The sequence below is a fragment of the Phoenix dactylifera genome, chromosome 12 (assembly GCF_009389715.1).
Source record: "Phoenix dactylifera cultivar Barhee BC4 chromosome 12, palm_55x_up_171113_PBpolish2nd_filt_p, whole genome shotgun sequence".
Lineage (NCBI taxonomy): Eukaryota > Viridiplantae > Streptophyta > Magnoliopsida > Arecales > Arecaceae > Phoenix > Phoenix dactylifera.
In genome coordinates, this window is record NC_052403.1 from 1,281,183 (window position 1) to 1,298,514 (window position 17,332).

Here is a 17,332-nt window from a genome sequence, read left to right on the forward strand (position 1 = left end):
ATATATATATAATATGAAGCTTCCACTCCAGCTCCATAATAACTGCGAAACATTTTGTTCAGAGTAGCAATAGAATTTTCTTTGCTGAAACAACATGCACTCTGGTCCTTCACAAAAAATTGTGTGATATTGATCGATCGATGCATCTTCCAATCCAATTGTTATATTTATCGGTACACCCGTTTCTGATGATAAAACTCATTCGCTTGTACATGATATCTTTTCCAAATGGTTTACTTAATTCTATTTTTCTCACACAAATCATTTATTCAACTCTTACAAGAGAGCAAGATATTAATATACCTCCCAAAAATAAAATTTATTTAACAAATTATATAAATTAAGCAAAATAAGATTCAACCATACGAGGGATCATGACCTAGTCTCCATAACCAAAGCGCATTTGAATGTACAGCTAAATAATAATATTATATTATATTATATTTTTTTAAGACTGTGAATCATGTTTTTTAATAATGGATGTTTAGCTGTACAATAAAGTATGGCCCAATCCTTCCGATCATAAATTTGATTTTGTTTACTTTTCATAGAATGTTCAAAATCTATATTTGCACCCTTTATCACTTCATATTATCTCTGTATTTCAAACCTTATCTTTCGAACAATCAAAGCTGCCCTTAAAATGTGTTGGCCGATGTTATTTAAAATTTTGAATGCAACAAAAAGATGAAAGCATAATTTGGATACTAAAACATCATAATATAGTCAAATTAAAAACATTAATCAATATATATATTCTTACATTTCTAATAAATAAATAAAAATATGCAAAAATATTATCTTTCACCATTTTTTTTTTACTGGGTAAGGTGCAAGAAGAGATGGAGGGTGCTCAAACAAGTTGTTAGTGGAGAGAGATGCTCCGAGAAGACGCAAGGCACTGGATAAGGAATTGAAAAGACTCCAGACACCAACCTCACTCGTGTAGTACTTAGTCTGAAGGAAAAATAGGCTTTTCCAAGCTGCTTTGCAGTACCAGTCGTATCGAGAGAAGTTTATAATTTATTATATTTTGTTTCTGATAGCTCATTTTGATGCTTCAATGTCAACCAACTACAGAATTAACCCATCCTCCGCCAAAATCTCTGTACATAATTTGCATCAACCGGAAAGGGACGTTGGAATCCCAAGCCAAAGGCTTGATTAACTGGATTTTCATAGCAAACAAGAGAAAAGCAGAGGGTGTCTGGTGCCAAGGCTCTCTCGACCGCAGGCAATGACGCTCCGACTCGAGCTTGGGGCGCCCTGCAGTGTTGACCGCAAGCCGAAGAGACTCCCTAGACTGCAGAAACAATGACGCCCCGACCAGAGCTTGGGACGCCCTGCAATGTCGACCGTGAGCCGAAAAGGCTCCCTCGACCGCAGGAATAATGACGCCCCGGCCCGAGTTCGGGGCGTCCTGTAGTGTCGACCGTGAGCTGAAGAGACTCCCTTGACCGCAAGAACAATGACACCCTGGCTCGAGCTCGGAGCGCCCTGCAGTGTCGACCGTGAGCCGAAGGGACTCCCTCGACCGCAGGAACATGCAATGATGCCCCGACCCGAGCTCGAGGCGTTATGCAGTTCGGATTCTGTTAGCCGAGCACAAAAACTCAACACAAGACACAAAGCAAGACGAGCTCAAACACTTAGCAAAACTTTAAAACACAAAGTGCTAGAAAAAGTCTACTTCATTGATATTAAAAGGCCAAAGGCCGAGTACAAAAGGTGCCGACTTTGAGGTCGGATTGAATGCAAAAATAGTCGACTACAAAAAGGCCTAAGTGGCCGACCTTACAAGTATGACAAGAAAAAAAAAAAAGAAAACAAGTAAAAAGGGCAAAGCTCAGGCGGCTTGGGCAGCCTCGGTCCCGACCTCGGCAGCGATTTCTATTCCAACCTCAGAAGCTCCCTCGCATATCTTTTTGGATCGCAGTGCTAAAGGCCGAGGTCATCATGGTGGCCGCCTCGGAGGGCGAGGCATTGATGATTGGCCTCTCACATACCATACGATAACGCCTCGAAAGGGAGCGCATGCATAACGCATTGAAGAGCTCCCTCAACCACTTCCGCTGGGAATGACGTGGCAGCTTAAACCACCCAAGCTCAGCTCGGGAAGCTCGGCCTGAAGCCATTAGCTCCAATGTACGAGAGGTGCACCCCGCTCGGCACAAACACCTTCACGAACATGTGGTTGTAGCACAGGATGATCGACAACTCGGTTACTTCCTTCACTCAAGCCAAAGAACAACTCGAACTCGGAAGTCACCCAATTTCGGCCGAGCAGACTCAAAGCTGAGCAGGCCAGACTTCGGTCCCGCTAAGAGCCACTCCGACCTCGAATCCTGCCGAAGGCCGAGCCGATCTCGGTCAAAGGCCAGGCCGACCTCAGCCCGAGGCCGAGCCGACTTCGGCCCTATCAACCTTGATCCCGTCGAAGATCCCGTAAATCCTCAGAATTCATATTCAAACAAATCTGGAAAGATATCTTCCGAATTCTCCTCTCACGGGATTGATCTTCGTAATTCGTGTCACCTCTAGCTAATAGCCAGCTGATCATAGCTCGGCCCAAGATTTTAAGTAATGGCTAATGGCCAGCTGATCACAGCTCGGCCCGAGATTTCAAGTAATGGCTAATGTCCAGCTGATCACAGCTCGGCCTGAGATTTCAGATAATGGCCGAGACCCTCATTCTATAAAAAAGGGTAGGGAAAGGCCCTCGGTAAACCATAAGAGGCTATGGAAAGCACTCGTATACCTTGCCCAAAAATTCTGGATCAACACTTAGCCATCGGAGGGCCTTCGCCGGAATCCCTAGCCAAAGCTTCGTGCAGGTACATCGGTGTGCAGGAGGTCGGCTCCCTTTCTCCGTTCCGACCTGTGGCTTTTCGGCTTCCTCCGGCGTGGCCACCCTCAGGCCAAATTTCAAGCACGACAGGAACATTAATCAATATATATATTCTTAAATTTCTAATAAATATATAAAAACATGCAAAAATATTATCTTTGACTATTTTTTTACAGTTTAGGTAAGGTGCAAGAAGACATAGGGGGCTCACACATGTCGTTAGTGGAGAGAGATGCTCCGAGTAGACGCAAGGCACTGGATAAGGAATTGAAAAGACTCCAGACACCTAACCTCACTCGTGTAGTACTTAGTTTGAAGGAAAAATAGGCTTTTCACAGCTGCTTTGCAGTACAAGTCGTATCGAGAGAAGTTTATAATTTATTATATTTTGTTTCTGATAGCTCATTCTGAATCTCTGATGCTTCAATGTCAACTAACTACAGAATTAACAAATCCTCCACCAAAATCTCTGTACATAATTTGCATCAACCGGAAAGGGACCTTGGAATCCCAAGCCAGGCCTTGATTCAGTTGATTTTCATAGCAAACAAGAGAAAAGCAGAGGGTGTCTGGTGCCATGTACACTTGGTCTAAATCTCTCTCTCTTTCTCTCTTTCTCTCTTTCTCTTTTTTGACACTTGGTCTAAATCTAAAAATGGTTTTCAGGGTCGAAAGAGTAAGAGAAAAGAAAAGCCTTACAATGGCTGAAGAACCCCCCTCTTTGTCCTATCCTGGCCCATCTGTTTTCTTTTATCTTTCCTCAATCTTTTATATATATATATATATATATATATATATATATATATATATATATATACAAAGGGAGGTCTCTGTCTTTCTCTTTTTTGACACTTGGTCTAAATCTAAAAATGGATTTTAGGGTCGAAAGAGTAAGAGAAAAGAAAAGCCTTTACAATGGCTGAAGAACCCCCCTCTTTGTCCTATCCTGGCCCATCTGTTTTCTTTTATCTTTCCTCAATCTTTTCTTCTTATATATATACGAAGGGAGGAAAAGCCACCCAAAGCCTCTTTCCTCAATCCTCAACTCTTTCTTGTCGTTAAGTTGGCGAGTCTTTGGTGTCTTGTACTTCTTTATAGTTTATTGTTTCAATGAAACTTACAGCCCAACTTTCATCCAAAAAAGAAAAGAAATTTATAGATGAACCATCTTTTCCCAAAGAAAAGAAAGGAAGAAAAAAAAAAAAAAAACTTGATTCTAGCTACATTGCACATGCAAATATGTTAGCTTTTGCATTGCTTTCACGATGAAAATAAAAAATTTGCCATGCATTTACACTATACCTTCAATTATTAACAGGTCAATCCATGTCGACCATCCAAAATCTATTTTAAGAAATAACAATGCAATCTTTGCAACTAAATTCCATTCATATTTTATTGTATTCATGCAACAATTCAAAACTTCATCCAAAAAAAGTAGCATTTGGATTCTTTGGCCTCTATAAATACTTCAATGCATAGCCGATGTAGGATAAAATACACATCTACTTTTTGAGACTAGTACGAGTACTTGGACAAAGCCTCAAAATCTGGTATCAACATATTTGTAATATAGAATTAAGGTTGCTGGTGTTGCATGCAGAGGCTTATCAATTTGTGGTCCTTCTAATAATTGTACTTAGAGACTGCATGGTTACATAAATTTAATATATATTTTTTGCTTTTTCTTTTTTTAAGTGATAACAACCATAATGCATACAGCTACACTACACTGGTGGCTTGGCCACCGTCCAAGAGCTGCACATGGATTGTGTTGACCTAAATCTCCTAAGTGAATTAAAATAGTTGAAAAGATGACCAAATGTTCCTCAATTTTCCTTCCTAGTTTTGTTTTATTCCACCAAAGATTGCAATCAAGACATGGTTGCTCTTAATTGTTGTACTCCTGAATTGATGGATTAAATATAGGTACATATGGAAGCATTTACAGCATGAAAACAGGGATGCGTTACACTGTTGAATGAAAGTGAGCTCTAAGAAGCAAAACAAAGGTTAAAGAATTAATGACCAACTAATGGAGCTCTAAAAAACATCGATCAAATCCAACATAAATTTTGATTCCATGTCACACTTGATTTTGGGTTTTGGCCTTGGGTTAAGCTAGGTAGTCACAATATTAAATATCAATTCAGTACACAGCCCAATTGAATATTTTGGGGATTGGATCAGTTAATGAAGTTTGAAGAAAAAGAAATCATATGAAGGACACAAAAAAAGGGACTCAAAAAAGATGTAACTTGTTGTAAATTGAAATAACATGTAACCCAGTTTCATCTGGCTTTGTTTAGTTTTCCTACCTCTGTTTTTCTGGGATCCAGACTGGACCGAAAAATTTGAATATAAAAATATAGATAATGACGCCAACATAATTAGGTTATTTGACTATAGCTTAGAACAGAGTTTCTCTTGGTGATGGGTGACCATGGCGTAACAATATAGTTTTCTTCAATAAATAACGAAGTTTTATAAGCTAAATAGTATAGTTAATATTGTATTCTTCTTTTTTTTAAAACAGAAATTCATAGTAGAATTCAAGGTATGTGCATAAAATATCCTCTTTCTTGTGCTGGCCAACTCATATGTTGCATGCCTCGCTAGCAATTGTTGAGTATTTAATTAACACCATAAAGTATGCCTATCCAGCTTTGTTCAAACTATTTGGAGCGGGTTTTATGGATACTCCATTCGCCAAAGATTTCTATTTAAGATTTCCTCTAATATTATTTCAAATGTATTTATATCCTTAGTCTCAATGTCGCTATAAGTTACTTAAAGTTGTTTCAATATTTTCTTATAACCTTTAACACAAACTGAAATACCTATTCTTATTGGAACCTCCTAAGATTTTCATTATTCTTAATAAGGATTTGATTAATAATAACAGAAAATATATAAGGTGATATATAGAGGTACATCTATTATAACATAAAAGTATGACGTTTGTTTCTATGTGGATCAGCTAATAGGGTTGCAGGTAGCAAAGTAGTGCAGTTAATTCAAGAAACATAGCATTCGCTGATCAGTTTACCATATCTTCATGAGGTTCCATAAACACACAAAGTGTAAATTTGTATATTTTTTATTGCCAATCTTTCATTGTATCTACAAAATCTTTGGCAAAACCAAGGAATCAGCCATATTTATCAGGCCAAATTAAAATGCCCCATGGGCTCAGATTCATCGGTGATTTTAGAACACATAGCGAAGTTATTGGCTAGCCGTCTTGATCTATTTGTTTTACAATACATACATCTAACATCTATTTGTATCTAGTTATTTTAGTATTTCTCCTTAAATACCAACTAATTATCGAAACATGGCATACTTTGTGCAACCTTTGGTCGATATAAAATAAGATGAAAATAACAGTAAGAGTAAAAATTAATTTTTGAGGGAAAAAGTGAAAAATTATTGAAGTAATTTATACAGTCATCGTGCGTAAACTCAACCAATACAATCAGCCATCCATTCATCGCATGCATGCGACAAATCTACGAGGCAAATTATATAACAAAGCAGCATCATTAAGATTTGGCACGCTTCTTTTTCTCTCTTTCTTAATCTTCGAGTTCCCGACAAGCTAGGGTCTTTAGTTTTATACATTTTTCTCTTCCTACCTACACATTGAATCATGAAATGAAATACACATGCACATGACCACTGTTTTAGTCAAATGAATACAAACTGCAACAGTAGGAGGAGGGGAATCAGATATTTTAGGGACCACTGTTTTAGCTCTCAAATGCCACTTGCATGCAGTAAGGTTATTCATCCGTTACTGAATGGAAAGCAAATGCGGACAAGTAAACACCATTTGCAAACCAGCTGTGCTCCCAAGGAACTATTCTCCCTTGCGTCAAAGAAAAGTGACAGCCCCATGAGAATAAAGGCTAAAAGCCAGCATACACCCTAACCTTTACCTCAAACTTTATCTGGCTTGTCCTATGCATTAACTTAGGCTATTCCTTATAACTAATACAAATATAAAAGAAAGGCAGCACATGGCTGTCAGCTCTGGTGAAGAAGCTTCAAAACCTTAGTGGACAAGGGAGTTACACAAGGGGCTATAAATCTGCCTCCATGCCTCAAGAGTTCAGGGCATTGTATGCTTTGAATTCCCAAGCTTGTGCATAGGGCTTGTGTGCTAGATTTTGGTGAGCAACCATGAGGATGAGCTTTGTGGGTTGTATTGTTTGGTTACTTTTGGGTCTATTGTGTTGTGTGAGAGCTGATCTGCAATTAGGCTTCTATGATAAGAGCTGTCCAAAGGCAGAGAAGATCATCTCAGACTTTGTTAAGGAGCACATCCCAAATGCACCAACTTTGGCATCACCTCTTCTTAGAATGCACTTCCATGACTGCTTTGTCAGGGTACGTATCATCTTCCTTCCATTAATTGCCTTCTTTGTTCTTCTGATACCAAATAATGAGTTGTGTTCATCATTATACTTGCAGGGTTGCGATGGTTCTGTTCTCATTAATTCCACCAGCAGCAACCAAGCTGAGAAAGCGGCGACTCCAAACCAGACACTTCGTGGGTTCAGTTTCATCGACAGGGTGAAGAGTTTGGTGGAGAAGGAGTGCCCGGGTGTTGTTTCATGCGCAGATATTGTTGCATTAGTTGCAAGGGATGCAGTTGGAGTCATAGTAAGAAGCTCATATAAACTCAAGATTTCCTAGTTTTGGATTCATATTTGATTTATTTTTTTTCTTTTGGATCTTTGTTTTCCTCTTGCATTAGGGAGGACCCTTTTGGAGAGTTCCAACAGGGCGCAGGGATGGGTTGATCTCCAACTCCACAGAAGCTTTGAATGACATTCCAGCCCCTACATTTAACTTCAGCGCGCTTCAGACATCCTTTGCAAACAAGGGTCTCAATCTGACCGATCTAGTTCTGTTATCCGGTAAACAAATACATCAAGAGCAAATATTTCTCTCTGAAGCATAGAGTTTTAAGGAGGTTTGACAAATTTGACATTTTATAAGGGCTTAGATGGCTAACATTTCTTCTACTGTATGTATCAGGAGCTCACACAATTGGTATTTCCCACTGCTTATCCTTCGACACTCGCCTCTATAACTTCACGGGAAAAGGTGATCAGGATCCTTCTCTGGATAAGTTCTACGCTGAAAATCTGAAGAAGAAGTGCAAGTCCCTCAACGACAACGTAACCTTCGTTGAAATGGATCCAGGAAGTTTCAGAACGTTCGATCTTGGGTACTATAAAAATGTCCTCAAGAGAAGGGGCCTCTTCCAATCTGATGCAGCTCTGATAACCAATGCTGGCACCAAGTCTTCTATTATGAACCTTGTTGATAGCCCTCCTGAAGTATTCTTCCAAGAGTTCGCTTTGTCCATGGAGAAGATGGGCAGGGTTGAGGTCAAGACTGGATCAACTGGTGAGATCAGGAAGAACTGCGCAGTTGTGAATGCTTAGAATAAAATATATCAGGGCAGGTTCCATTTAATTGTGTTCTCTGATATGTTTTGCTTTGTAGTTAGAATAAATAAGTTGAATGGTGTGTTATTAAGGTTCTGCTCTGTTCTGTAAAAGATATTTTCTTTTTCTTTTCTTTTCTTTTTTTTCCTTCAAGGAAATAAAGAATTACCATGAACACTCTGAGCATAAAGGAGTGTTTTTTTTTTTGTAAAGCATGAATTAGCTGCAGTTTAATCTGAATTGTTTCATCAGTTACATGTTTGCTGCATGAGACAGTAAACTCATCAAGAAAAGTTTCGTAGGAGAATTGTTTAAAATTTTACGCAAGGAATGGCGTGCTTGGATCTATAATTGTGTTACAGCAAAACTTGAGAAAGAAATTAAGAGAGTGGTCAAAAAGGATCGAGAAGCATCGTGGATGCGTCACGGGTTGGCGATTAGCTTGAGCTGTTGAGCTATTTTTCTATTGTTAACAACAGATTATTCCTAATGACAACTATGATTCTAATGATGACAAGAGAGCTGTTGAGCTATTTTTTTATCGTTAACAACAGATATTTCCTAATGACCATTATGAAACTGATGATGACAAGATGTTATCAAGATTTTTTTTTTTTTTTTAAATGGATGAAGGGGGAGGCTGAAACAGCCACCCAGCTTATTAAGAGAAGCAGAAGGACAATATGGGTGCAAATGAGCCGGGTTGACCCGTGACCCGACCCGATTCATTTTGGAAATCTATAGGACCAGGTCGGATATTAAAATTGGACCATCCCATTTTTTTGAGTCGGATCTAGATTTACTGAATTTATACTTGATCCGATCCGATTCATTTGAAATTTATATAATTTTGGATTTTCAATCCTATGACCCATACCGAACCGATTCGACCCAAACTTGTAAATCCTACGACCCTAGAACCGCATATTTCCTATTTAGGGAGAGTTGGGGGAGAGGGGGAGAGAGAGAAGCGATCGGCTCTATTTTTCTATCATTATCTCGAGGTGGCTTTCGTATATTTCTGATCTTTCTCGCTTTCTTCTTTGTTTTCTCGATTTTTATTATTGATTTGATTTTTGGGGTTTTTTTCGGGGGAAGATTCGGGTTGGGAGTGAGTTTTGAGGAGAAAGTTGGGATTTTATTTTTATTTTTAACCCAAATTTCTGACAGCTCTCTGTCTTTGTTTGGATGCTTACAGTTTGCCATAATTTTTTTTATTTTGAGAAAGTAGGTTTGATTTGTTCTTCAGTGCTGTTCCTTTGAACAAAAAGTATTTTTTTTAACAATTTTAGAATTTTATTATGCTTTTTGATTAGTTTCCGCATTGATGAAGGAATGACACTTATAAGCGTTTTTCTGTGGTAACATGAGAATTGATACAATCTTGTATTTCTGCTGAAGCTTTTGATGGTTTTGAGTTTGTTATTTCGTGTTTCAACTCTTCTCTTCTTGGTGTCTTTACCGATCATAGTTCTCTTTCTTTTCTTTTTTTTTTTCCCTTGGTGCATGGAGCTAAAACAGTTTGTCATTTCTTCAGTGCGTTCATGTTGTTCCTCTGTGATGATCTGAGTGTGGCAAACTCTAAACTTTTCATGTTCTCGTATTATTATAAAGGTTTTTTTTTGTGTGTGCATGAATACCCTTCTAAATATCGAATTTTGCATGAATACCCATCCAAATTAATATTTGCATGTATACCCTCTTAAAACACTTGCTTTGCTATTCTATTTTTTTTTTTATTCTTATTTTTGCATATGTAGCCATGCCATCTAAAGACGTTAAAAAATTAACGATTTTAAATTAAAATAACTAAAATATTTTTAATGGTAGACGTACAAATAGAAATATTTATAAGGGTATATAAGTAAATAGTAACTTTATAACAATATTCATGCAATTTTTTATAGTAGATAGGAAGAATTTAGAGAGGAAGCCAACTAAGAGTCTAAGAAAGAATGAGCCTAGGGAACCAAACAAAGAAGAGCACCTAACCCATAACAGTAAGTCCAAATTCTTGAGCAGTAAGAACCTTCGTCAACTTTTACTGTTTACTATTTGGGAACACCGCCAAATAGTAAAGGGGTTCCACTGTCTATGTTCTTTTCTCCCTTCAGACAGAATGATAGCAAGCTAAATATGAGAAAGAAGTTGATGGTTTGAGTCGACTGTCATTGTTTAAAAAGATTACTGATACTACCTCTGCACAAAATAGGAGATCAGCTTAATGCACAAAATAATTCTCCTCCTTCTCTTACCTTGAATTCCTTGGGCCTATCCTCCAAGGGCTTCACTAGGATAGCCCAAGGCAGAACCACCTTTTCTTTCACAAGTCCTAGTCAGATATTGATGGGATCGAGAACCTTATTGGTGCCAGTGTTTGGTTTGACCTGACACCATCTTCCTTGCTAGAATGTCACACCATCTCTTCCTTGATTTTCATTCCAATATTTCTTGAAACATTGATGGAACCTGTCTAGAGAACTATAAAGAGGGATCTGGTGCAATCCTTAGCAATTATATGTTGGTTGGTGTTCCTAAATAGTAAACAGTAAAAGTTGATGAATTTGGACTTACTGTTATGGGTTAGGTGCTCTTCTTTATTTGATTCCCTAGGCTCATTCTTTGTTAGTTGGCTTTCCTAGGTAGACAGAAAGAATTTGGATTGCAGAAACAAAGAGGAAGGAGAAGAAGGAGATCACGATCGTGAGCCCGCTCACGCTCCATGCGCGGCGTGCAATCGTAGGACAATAGCGTAATTTCAAAATTTTATTTTATTTTTAATTAATATTAATATAATTTTTTTAACATGGCTAGAACAACTGTTATATTAAGAGCATTTGTACAATAACAGAATTTTACGAGGGTATACATGCAAATATCCATTTTGGAAGGGTATTCATACACAATCCAATATTTAGAAGGATATCCATGCAAAAACCCTATTAGAAATATCTAGAAATATTTTCACTATAATTGGTTTTTTTTTTGCATGAGTACCTTCTAAAAATTTAAATTTACGTGGATACCCTCTTAAAATTTATATTTATTTCTGTACTCTCATAAAATACTATTTTTGCACAAATACCTTCTAACACAATTAATCAAAATTATATTTATTTTAATTAAAAATAAAATAAAATTTTGAAATTAGTTTTTTGTCTTCCATCGCTATTGTCATATAAACGTTTTTTTTTCACATCTATCCGTCAAGAATATTTTAGTCATTTTAATTTGAGACCATTAATTTTTTAACGGCATTAGATGGCGTTGGTACATATGTGAAAATAAGAATAAAAAAATATATAATAGCAAAACAGGTGTTTTACGAGGGTATACGTGCAAATATCAATTTTGAAGGCTATTTATGCAAAATTTGATGTTCAAAAGGGTATTCATGCAAAAAAAAAACTACATAAAAAAAATTATGCAAATATCAATTTTTTGGGTTGGAACTTAACCCGAATAACTTGCTAGGTCAAAAAATGTAGCCGTGGACTCAATCCAACCAAATCTGATCTTCTATTAGATGCAATCCGAGTCTAAAATTAGAATCCGAATAAGAAATCGGATTGAGTCGGGATCACGCATAGCTTGGCCCAACTCGATCCATTTCCATCCCTTTATGCACCACTCTGCCCAACTTTGCTTGTCTTCATGTTCTCCAATAAGCAAATCTGGTGGCTGATTGGTCGGCAAAAATGTCCTGCATTGAACAATGTCAGGAAGTGCGGCGGGAGGGCTTTCCTCCATTAGGGCGGTCACTTCCAGCATTGCCTTCATACGCTCGCAGCGTGCGTCTTCACTTCCTATTACCAAACAAAATACACATAATTGGGCTTTGCTTAGCAGGCTTCAGTTGAGCGTATTTGGTCTTCGATTGAGCAATACAAGAGCTTACAGCATTATGTAGAATGGCACACTTTTAGGAGGAGGCGGCGGGAAATGGGCCAAGGCCGACCCAAGCCCCGTCAAGATGGGCCAGGCCCGACCAAGCCCAGGTGCAGCCACGTTCCGCCTAAAATTTTTGGAAGTAGTTTAATGCTCGGCCGCGCACGGCGGCCAGGTTCGGTTCTCCCTACAATACCCAACAGCTAGCCGTCTACAGTCGTCCATCCGATGCAAATCCAAAGGCCACAATCTTTAGCTGGCTCGAAACTTCAACCGGTTATTGGTGGAAACCCTAACCCCCTTGCGCGTATAAATCTCCAACAACTGAGAGATTTTAGTATTTCACCTCCCTCATCTTCTCTCTCTCGCTCGCTCTCAATTTCTCTTCATCGATTGATCAATGGATTCTTTCTCGTAGCGTTTTCTTTCTCTGTGGGTTCTCTTCTCTTTTCCTATTTCGTGTATTTTTTTTTTTCATTTTTCCCGATTTTTCCCTGAAGAAGCTTCATTTTCTGGTTATTTTGGTTTAGATTTCTGCTATTATCTTGGGGCGCTGTGATGAGGCTTTATGTGGACTAGAGTTTCTGACACCTGGTCTTTTGTGCCAGTGGTTGAAGACTACCCCTTGGCTGTCTGAGCTCTCAAATCTGTAAGATTTATTCCTCCTCATTGTCAAGAGAAACATTTGTTTTCCCTACATAAAATTAATCCATTCATGGTGGTATTTTGTTAATTTCCATGACATAATGTTCTTAGAATGCCTTCCAAATCTTCCGCTTTGTTTTCTTTTCATTGAATATTTTAAATCTCGATTTTCTCGATGTTTATTGATTTTATTTAACATGTAAGTACTTCCCTGATCTTTTGTTGGAATTAGTTTGTTTTCTTAGATCATAATCATGAGGACAGTCTTTTTAATCTTGTTCTTTATTTTTCTTTTTGCATCTAATATGCAAATCCTATTATTTAGTAATTTATCTGGACAAAATCTTGGTCATATGTGAATGGGAATGGGATGGGGATGCGTCCATTACCAATTCTGGGGGAGAACAGGTTCCTCTTGGTATAATGGCTCGGACGCTATATTTAGTTTTATGTGGTCATCCTGATCTATGGCTTCTCCATCTGTGCCATTTGATCCTGGAAACGCCACATACATCTAGCTGTTTCAGTGCCCATCCCTTTGTTCAGGAAGTCTTTCCTCTTCTTCTCAATTTTGATCTTTAAACTTCTATTCTCTCTTTGTTTTTTTTTCCTCTGTGGGGTATTGAAATCTAATCAGTGTTCCATCAGATTCATTGACAAAGAGTGTGGCAGTGATCTATTTCCCTCTTGTTGTGTTATAAAAGATTAAACAGTTTCAAAAGAATAGAATAAATGCTATTTAGATTTAATGATGTATGATTCACAAGTCACTTCATTTTATAAATCAGACCATCATCTAAGCCCAAACAACCGTATTATTTTCTACAAAGTCTTAATTATGAGGATGTCAGGAACATAATTTTATTGTTTATTTTCTCTATTGATTAATTAGAGATTAGTCATTAGAAATTCATGTGTGGAGTTAAGAGTATCTAGCTGAAAAATAAAGTTCTGCTTAAATAAAATTATGCACAGATGTAATCAATGATCGATATGGCCGGACTCTTTAGACAATGTTATCACCCTATCTACAACTATTCAAATGTGTCGTATGTATGTAGATTAGGTACAACTTTCTTTGCTTTAAAAACTGTTTGGGACATCCTCATAAGTTTTAAGATTTTAACATTTAGTTCTATCAAGAGCAATTTTTTCTTGTACCCCCACAAAAAAAAATTGTACCAAAAATTGATTTTATTTACTCCAACCTAATTTGATTGAATCTCATTTGTTCAAATTCAACAGCCTGACCCATCTCACCACATCTAGTCACATAGTAAGCCCAATCTAGATAGGCAAATGGATCGGGTTGGGCTCGTAAGATGGCCCATCTTGCAATTCTATAAACACTCAGAGAGAGCTCATGAACGGACTCGCGCACCACAAACAAAGGCCGCTCCTGGAAAGGACACTTCGGCAAAGATATGTCGGTTACCACTACGTTATGAAACCCTACCTCTCTCATTAGCCTTTGATTCACCATGCTGTGACCCCTAAACTAAATAATCGTAGGGCTTCGTCTTTCCTCCGCCGCTGAGGGAGTCTCGACTCTCCTATTATAATCTGTTCTCCTTTGCGATGTTGGGGCGGAAGCCGTACAAGACGAAGCTGCGCATACTTTACCAGCGCGGCCGCCGCGCTCGCCAGAGCTCAACTTCGCTCACGGCGACGCCGAGCTCCGCCGCTCCGCCGGTTCTTTCACTGGTGATCGTTCAAAACTCCAAAGAATTACCATTAGAATTCGTTCTTTTCCTCTCTTTTTACCTTTTTATTTTGATTCGAGCTGAAATGCCTGATTTTGTTTCTTGATCTGTCCTTTCTTGTGGTATTGTGAAGATTGTTCAAATTTGTAGGGTTTCTTGATCTGCCCGATTTGAGTGTCTCCATGCTGATCTTACATAAATACAGATGTCAAAGCTTGCTTCTTCTGTTGATGATTGCAGGAGCATTCATGTCCAACTTTAACCACACTAGTCCAAGAACTTACTATCTGTTTGATTAATTATGCCACTTTAGTGGAGATTACTGTTGATATGTTTCTTCCATTACTATTCTTCACTATCAGGAACTTCACCCAATTGGATCCGTTCTCACACATTATTCTCCATGGAGTTAAGTAGACCGAGATGGAAGGGGAAAGGTTTTGCAGACATAGCCCATGCAAATCCTATGTCGGAAATTGTTGCTCAACTTCAAGTCTCTCTTACCCAATCAGAAGCATATGCATTGTTATCTGGCTGTGACATTCTTCTTGAAGCTGAACCGGAGTCAGCTGATCTTCTAAGTAAGGCCTCCTTTGGCCGAGCAATCATTACCTCTAACAAGGATAAACAATGGTTCCAATTAGGTCCAGAGGAGGCTTTCTATCTGTGTCATGCTCTAAAATGCCTTAAGGTCTCAAGAGACAAAGAAACCTGCATGAGTGAATTGGAGTTGTGGGATCACTTCAGATCTAAAAGGGAAGCATTTCCTGAGTTTTACAAAGCATATTTTTATCTTCGTTCTAAGAATTGGGTTGTTCGCCCAGGGATTCAGTATGGTGTGGACTATGTGGCTTACCGTCACCACCCGGCTCTTGTTCATTCAGAGTATGCAGTGCTTATGGTTTCAGATGGTGATGGCAACACAAGCAGCGGTCGGTTGAGGGTGTGGTCTGACCTGCATTGCACCCTTCGAGTCTGTGGCTCAGTTGCAAAGACACTATTAGTTCTTATGGTTAGAAGATATGGAAGTGATAGGAATTCACTAAATTGTTTGGAAGAATTCATTGTTGAGGAGCGAACTATCACAAGATGGGTACCAGAGCGCTGTCGGGAGGATCAAGGCTTAGAAGAAGCTGTTGGAGTTGATTGAAAGGGAGATATTGAGGTTTCTAAATCCTTCATCCTAATTAGCTTTCTTAAATTAGTGGGATGCTTACATTCTTCTTTAGGTTTTTGTTCATGGAACTAGCTTTACAAGATTATTTTTCCTTTTCTTCAAAGGTATTCAACCAAACCCAACAGTCTGTTTTTATTGTACTAATACAATCGCTGACTCAATAAGAATTATAAATTGTTGTGATTGGTAGTTTCCTTAGTACCTCCTTAGTATCTAACTGGACTCTGTGTTCCAATCTTTTATGATTGGCCCGGGAGTCTACTTTTGTTTTTTTGGGAGTTTGTGTGCAATTCGACCTGAGGTTGCCTGTATATGAATCGTTGTTAAGGAAAAATGATCCAGGGCTTGACTGTTATGGTTATAGTCATGATTTCAGTCATGCAGCTTGTGATTTTTAAAGTCAGTTCCCTTGGAAATGCAAAGAACTATTGTTATTTTGTAAACTGATAACATCTAACGTTGAGAACATTAGATGGATAATTAGATGGGTAGATATAGTTTTTGATTGCACTACTTGATCATGAGGATATAACTCAGAGGAAGATTTAGGTGATGTAATTTGGTCTGGTTTTTTCACATTTGGCATGATTTGGCCCAATACATTTGTATCCACCCAAGGAATTTTGGAACTGCTTATTCAACAGTGGGTTTGATCCTGATAAAATGATGAGCATGCCCAGCTTTGCTGCCCCTGATTAGTTAATTCAGCCTCAGGTCTCTATCAAGTCTTTACAGCTCCACAGTACCTATTAACACCTCTGTACCAGTTTCCCATGCATCTGTAACATTGTGGTCTCATTATCCACAGTACCTATTTACAGCTCCACAGTACCTATTGTGTTTGCATCTTAATGTAGGGAATTCATGGGTTGTCTTATTTTGGCCTTGTTACAATTCTCCAGCAGTCCAGTGATTTGTCCATGATCCTGACTTGGCTATCAGTTTGGACTAGCAGCAAATACCTCCATCACAAAGGATATTGTGGAAGCTGGTGACTTGGTGGTTTTTCCTGCAGTAAGAATCATCTTTTCTTTCTTCTTCCTCTTCCTTTTTTTGTTTGCCTTTAATCATAATGCTCACGAGTGTCTCATGCCATCCATCTTGTAGGTTCCCTCCATGAATGTTAAGACTATCTGCAAAACTTTGCAGATGTTATAAGAGTGATGTATCTTAACAAATAGCATGCTTTGAGTCTCTGTTCTAGTTGGGCTGTGATCAGCTTCACCACTAAAGCTTGGGTTGAAGAAGAAGACGGTGCTGTTACCCTATATGCCAAACATAGGGTGATTCATCTTTTCAAATTTCCTCCAACCATGCAGGGTCCATTTTATCAAATGTCCCAGATCCTTTTTTGCAGTGTAACTTGAAGTCCTGTTAGTTGAGTTTAAAAAGTAGGATGAAGTAGAAGTTTGTAGCCTGAGATGGCAGCACAATGATTTGTCCCCCTGCAGTGCATTGATTACAACTACTAAGATCCATAATAGATTTTCTGCAATAAAATATTCTGCATAACATGTAATTAAACATTTTGCATAACATGTAATTTGGTTTTCTTTCCTCTGAGTTGATCATGGGAAGCTTTAAATGGCTTTGTTTGTGAATGATTTCC

The 17,332-nt window shown here is 38.4% G+C and overlaps 2 protein-coding genes and 2 non-coding genes across 12 annotated transcripts; all 4 read left to right on the forward strand.

Moving 5' to 3' along the window:
* The first annotated feature begins 6,895 nt into the window (after positions 1 to 6,895).
* On the forward strand, positions 6,896 to 8,565 carry LOC103703483 (peroxidase 3-like). Its single transcript, XM_008786338.3, has 4 exons — positions 6,896 to 7,240; positions 7,325 to 7,516; positions 7,611 to 7,773; positions 7,895 to 8,565. Exons 1-4 carry the CDS (start codon positions 7,034 to 7,036, stop codon positions 8,305 to 8,307), a joined length of 975 nt encoding a protein of 324 aa, XP_008784560.1. The 5' UTR covers positions 6,896 to 7,033; the 3' UTR covers positions 8,308 to 8,565.
* Positions 8,566 to 12,522: 3,957 nt separating this feature from the next.
* On the forward strand, positions 12,523 to 17,308 carry LOC103703484 (probable tRNA-splicing endonuclease subunit Sen2). Of its 9 annotated transcripts, none has more exons than XM_039132247.1 (5): positions 12,523 to 12,630; positions 12,729 to 12,847; positions 14,787 to 15,711; positions 16,581 to 16,737; positions 16,831 to 17,308. In XM_039132247.1, exon 3 carries the CDS (start codon positions 14,950 to 14,952, stop codon positions 15,694 to 15,696), a length of 747 nt encoding a protein of 248 aa, XP_038988175.1. In that variant the 5' UTR covers positions 12,523 to 12,630; positions 12,729 to 12,847; positions 14,787 to 14,949; the 3' UTR covers positions 15,697 to 15,711; positions 16,581 to 16,737; positions 16,831 to 17,308. The 9 variants fall into 9 exon arrangements, with proteins under 9 accessions (XP_038988175.1, XP_026658919.2, XP_038988180.1 ...); XM_026803118.2 differs by having other exon boundaries at positions 14,909 to 15,711; XM_039132252.1 differs by having other exon boundaries at positions 12,546 to 12,630; positions 12,807 to 12,847; positions 14,909 to 15,711.
* Positions 12,745 to 12,843, forward strand: LOC113462503. The gene has a single exon (XR_003384952.1). It is a non-coding gene; the product is annotated as a small nucleolar RNA Z157/R69/R10 (small nucleolar RNA).
* LOC113462505 lies at positions 13,231 to 13,359 on the forward strand. Its single transcript, XR_003384954.2, has one exon. It is a non-coding gene; the product is annotated as a small nucleolar RNA snoR80 (small nucleolar RNA).
* Positions 17,309 to 17,332: the final 24 nt, after the last annotated feature.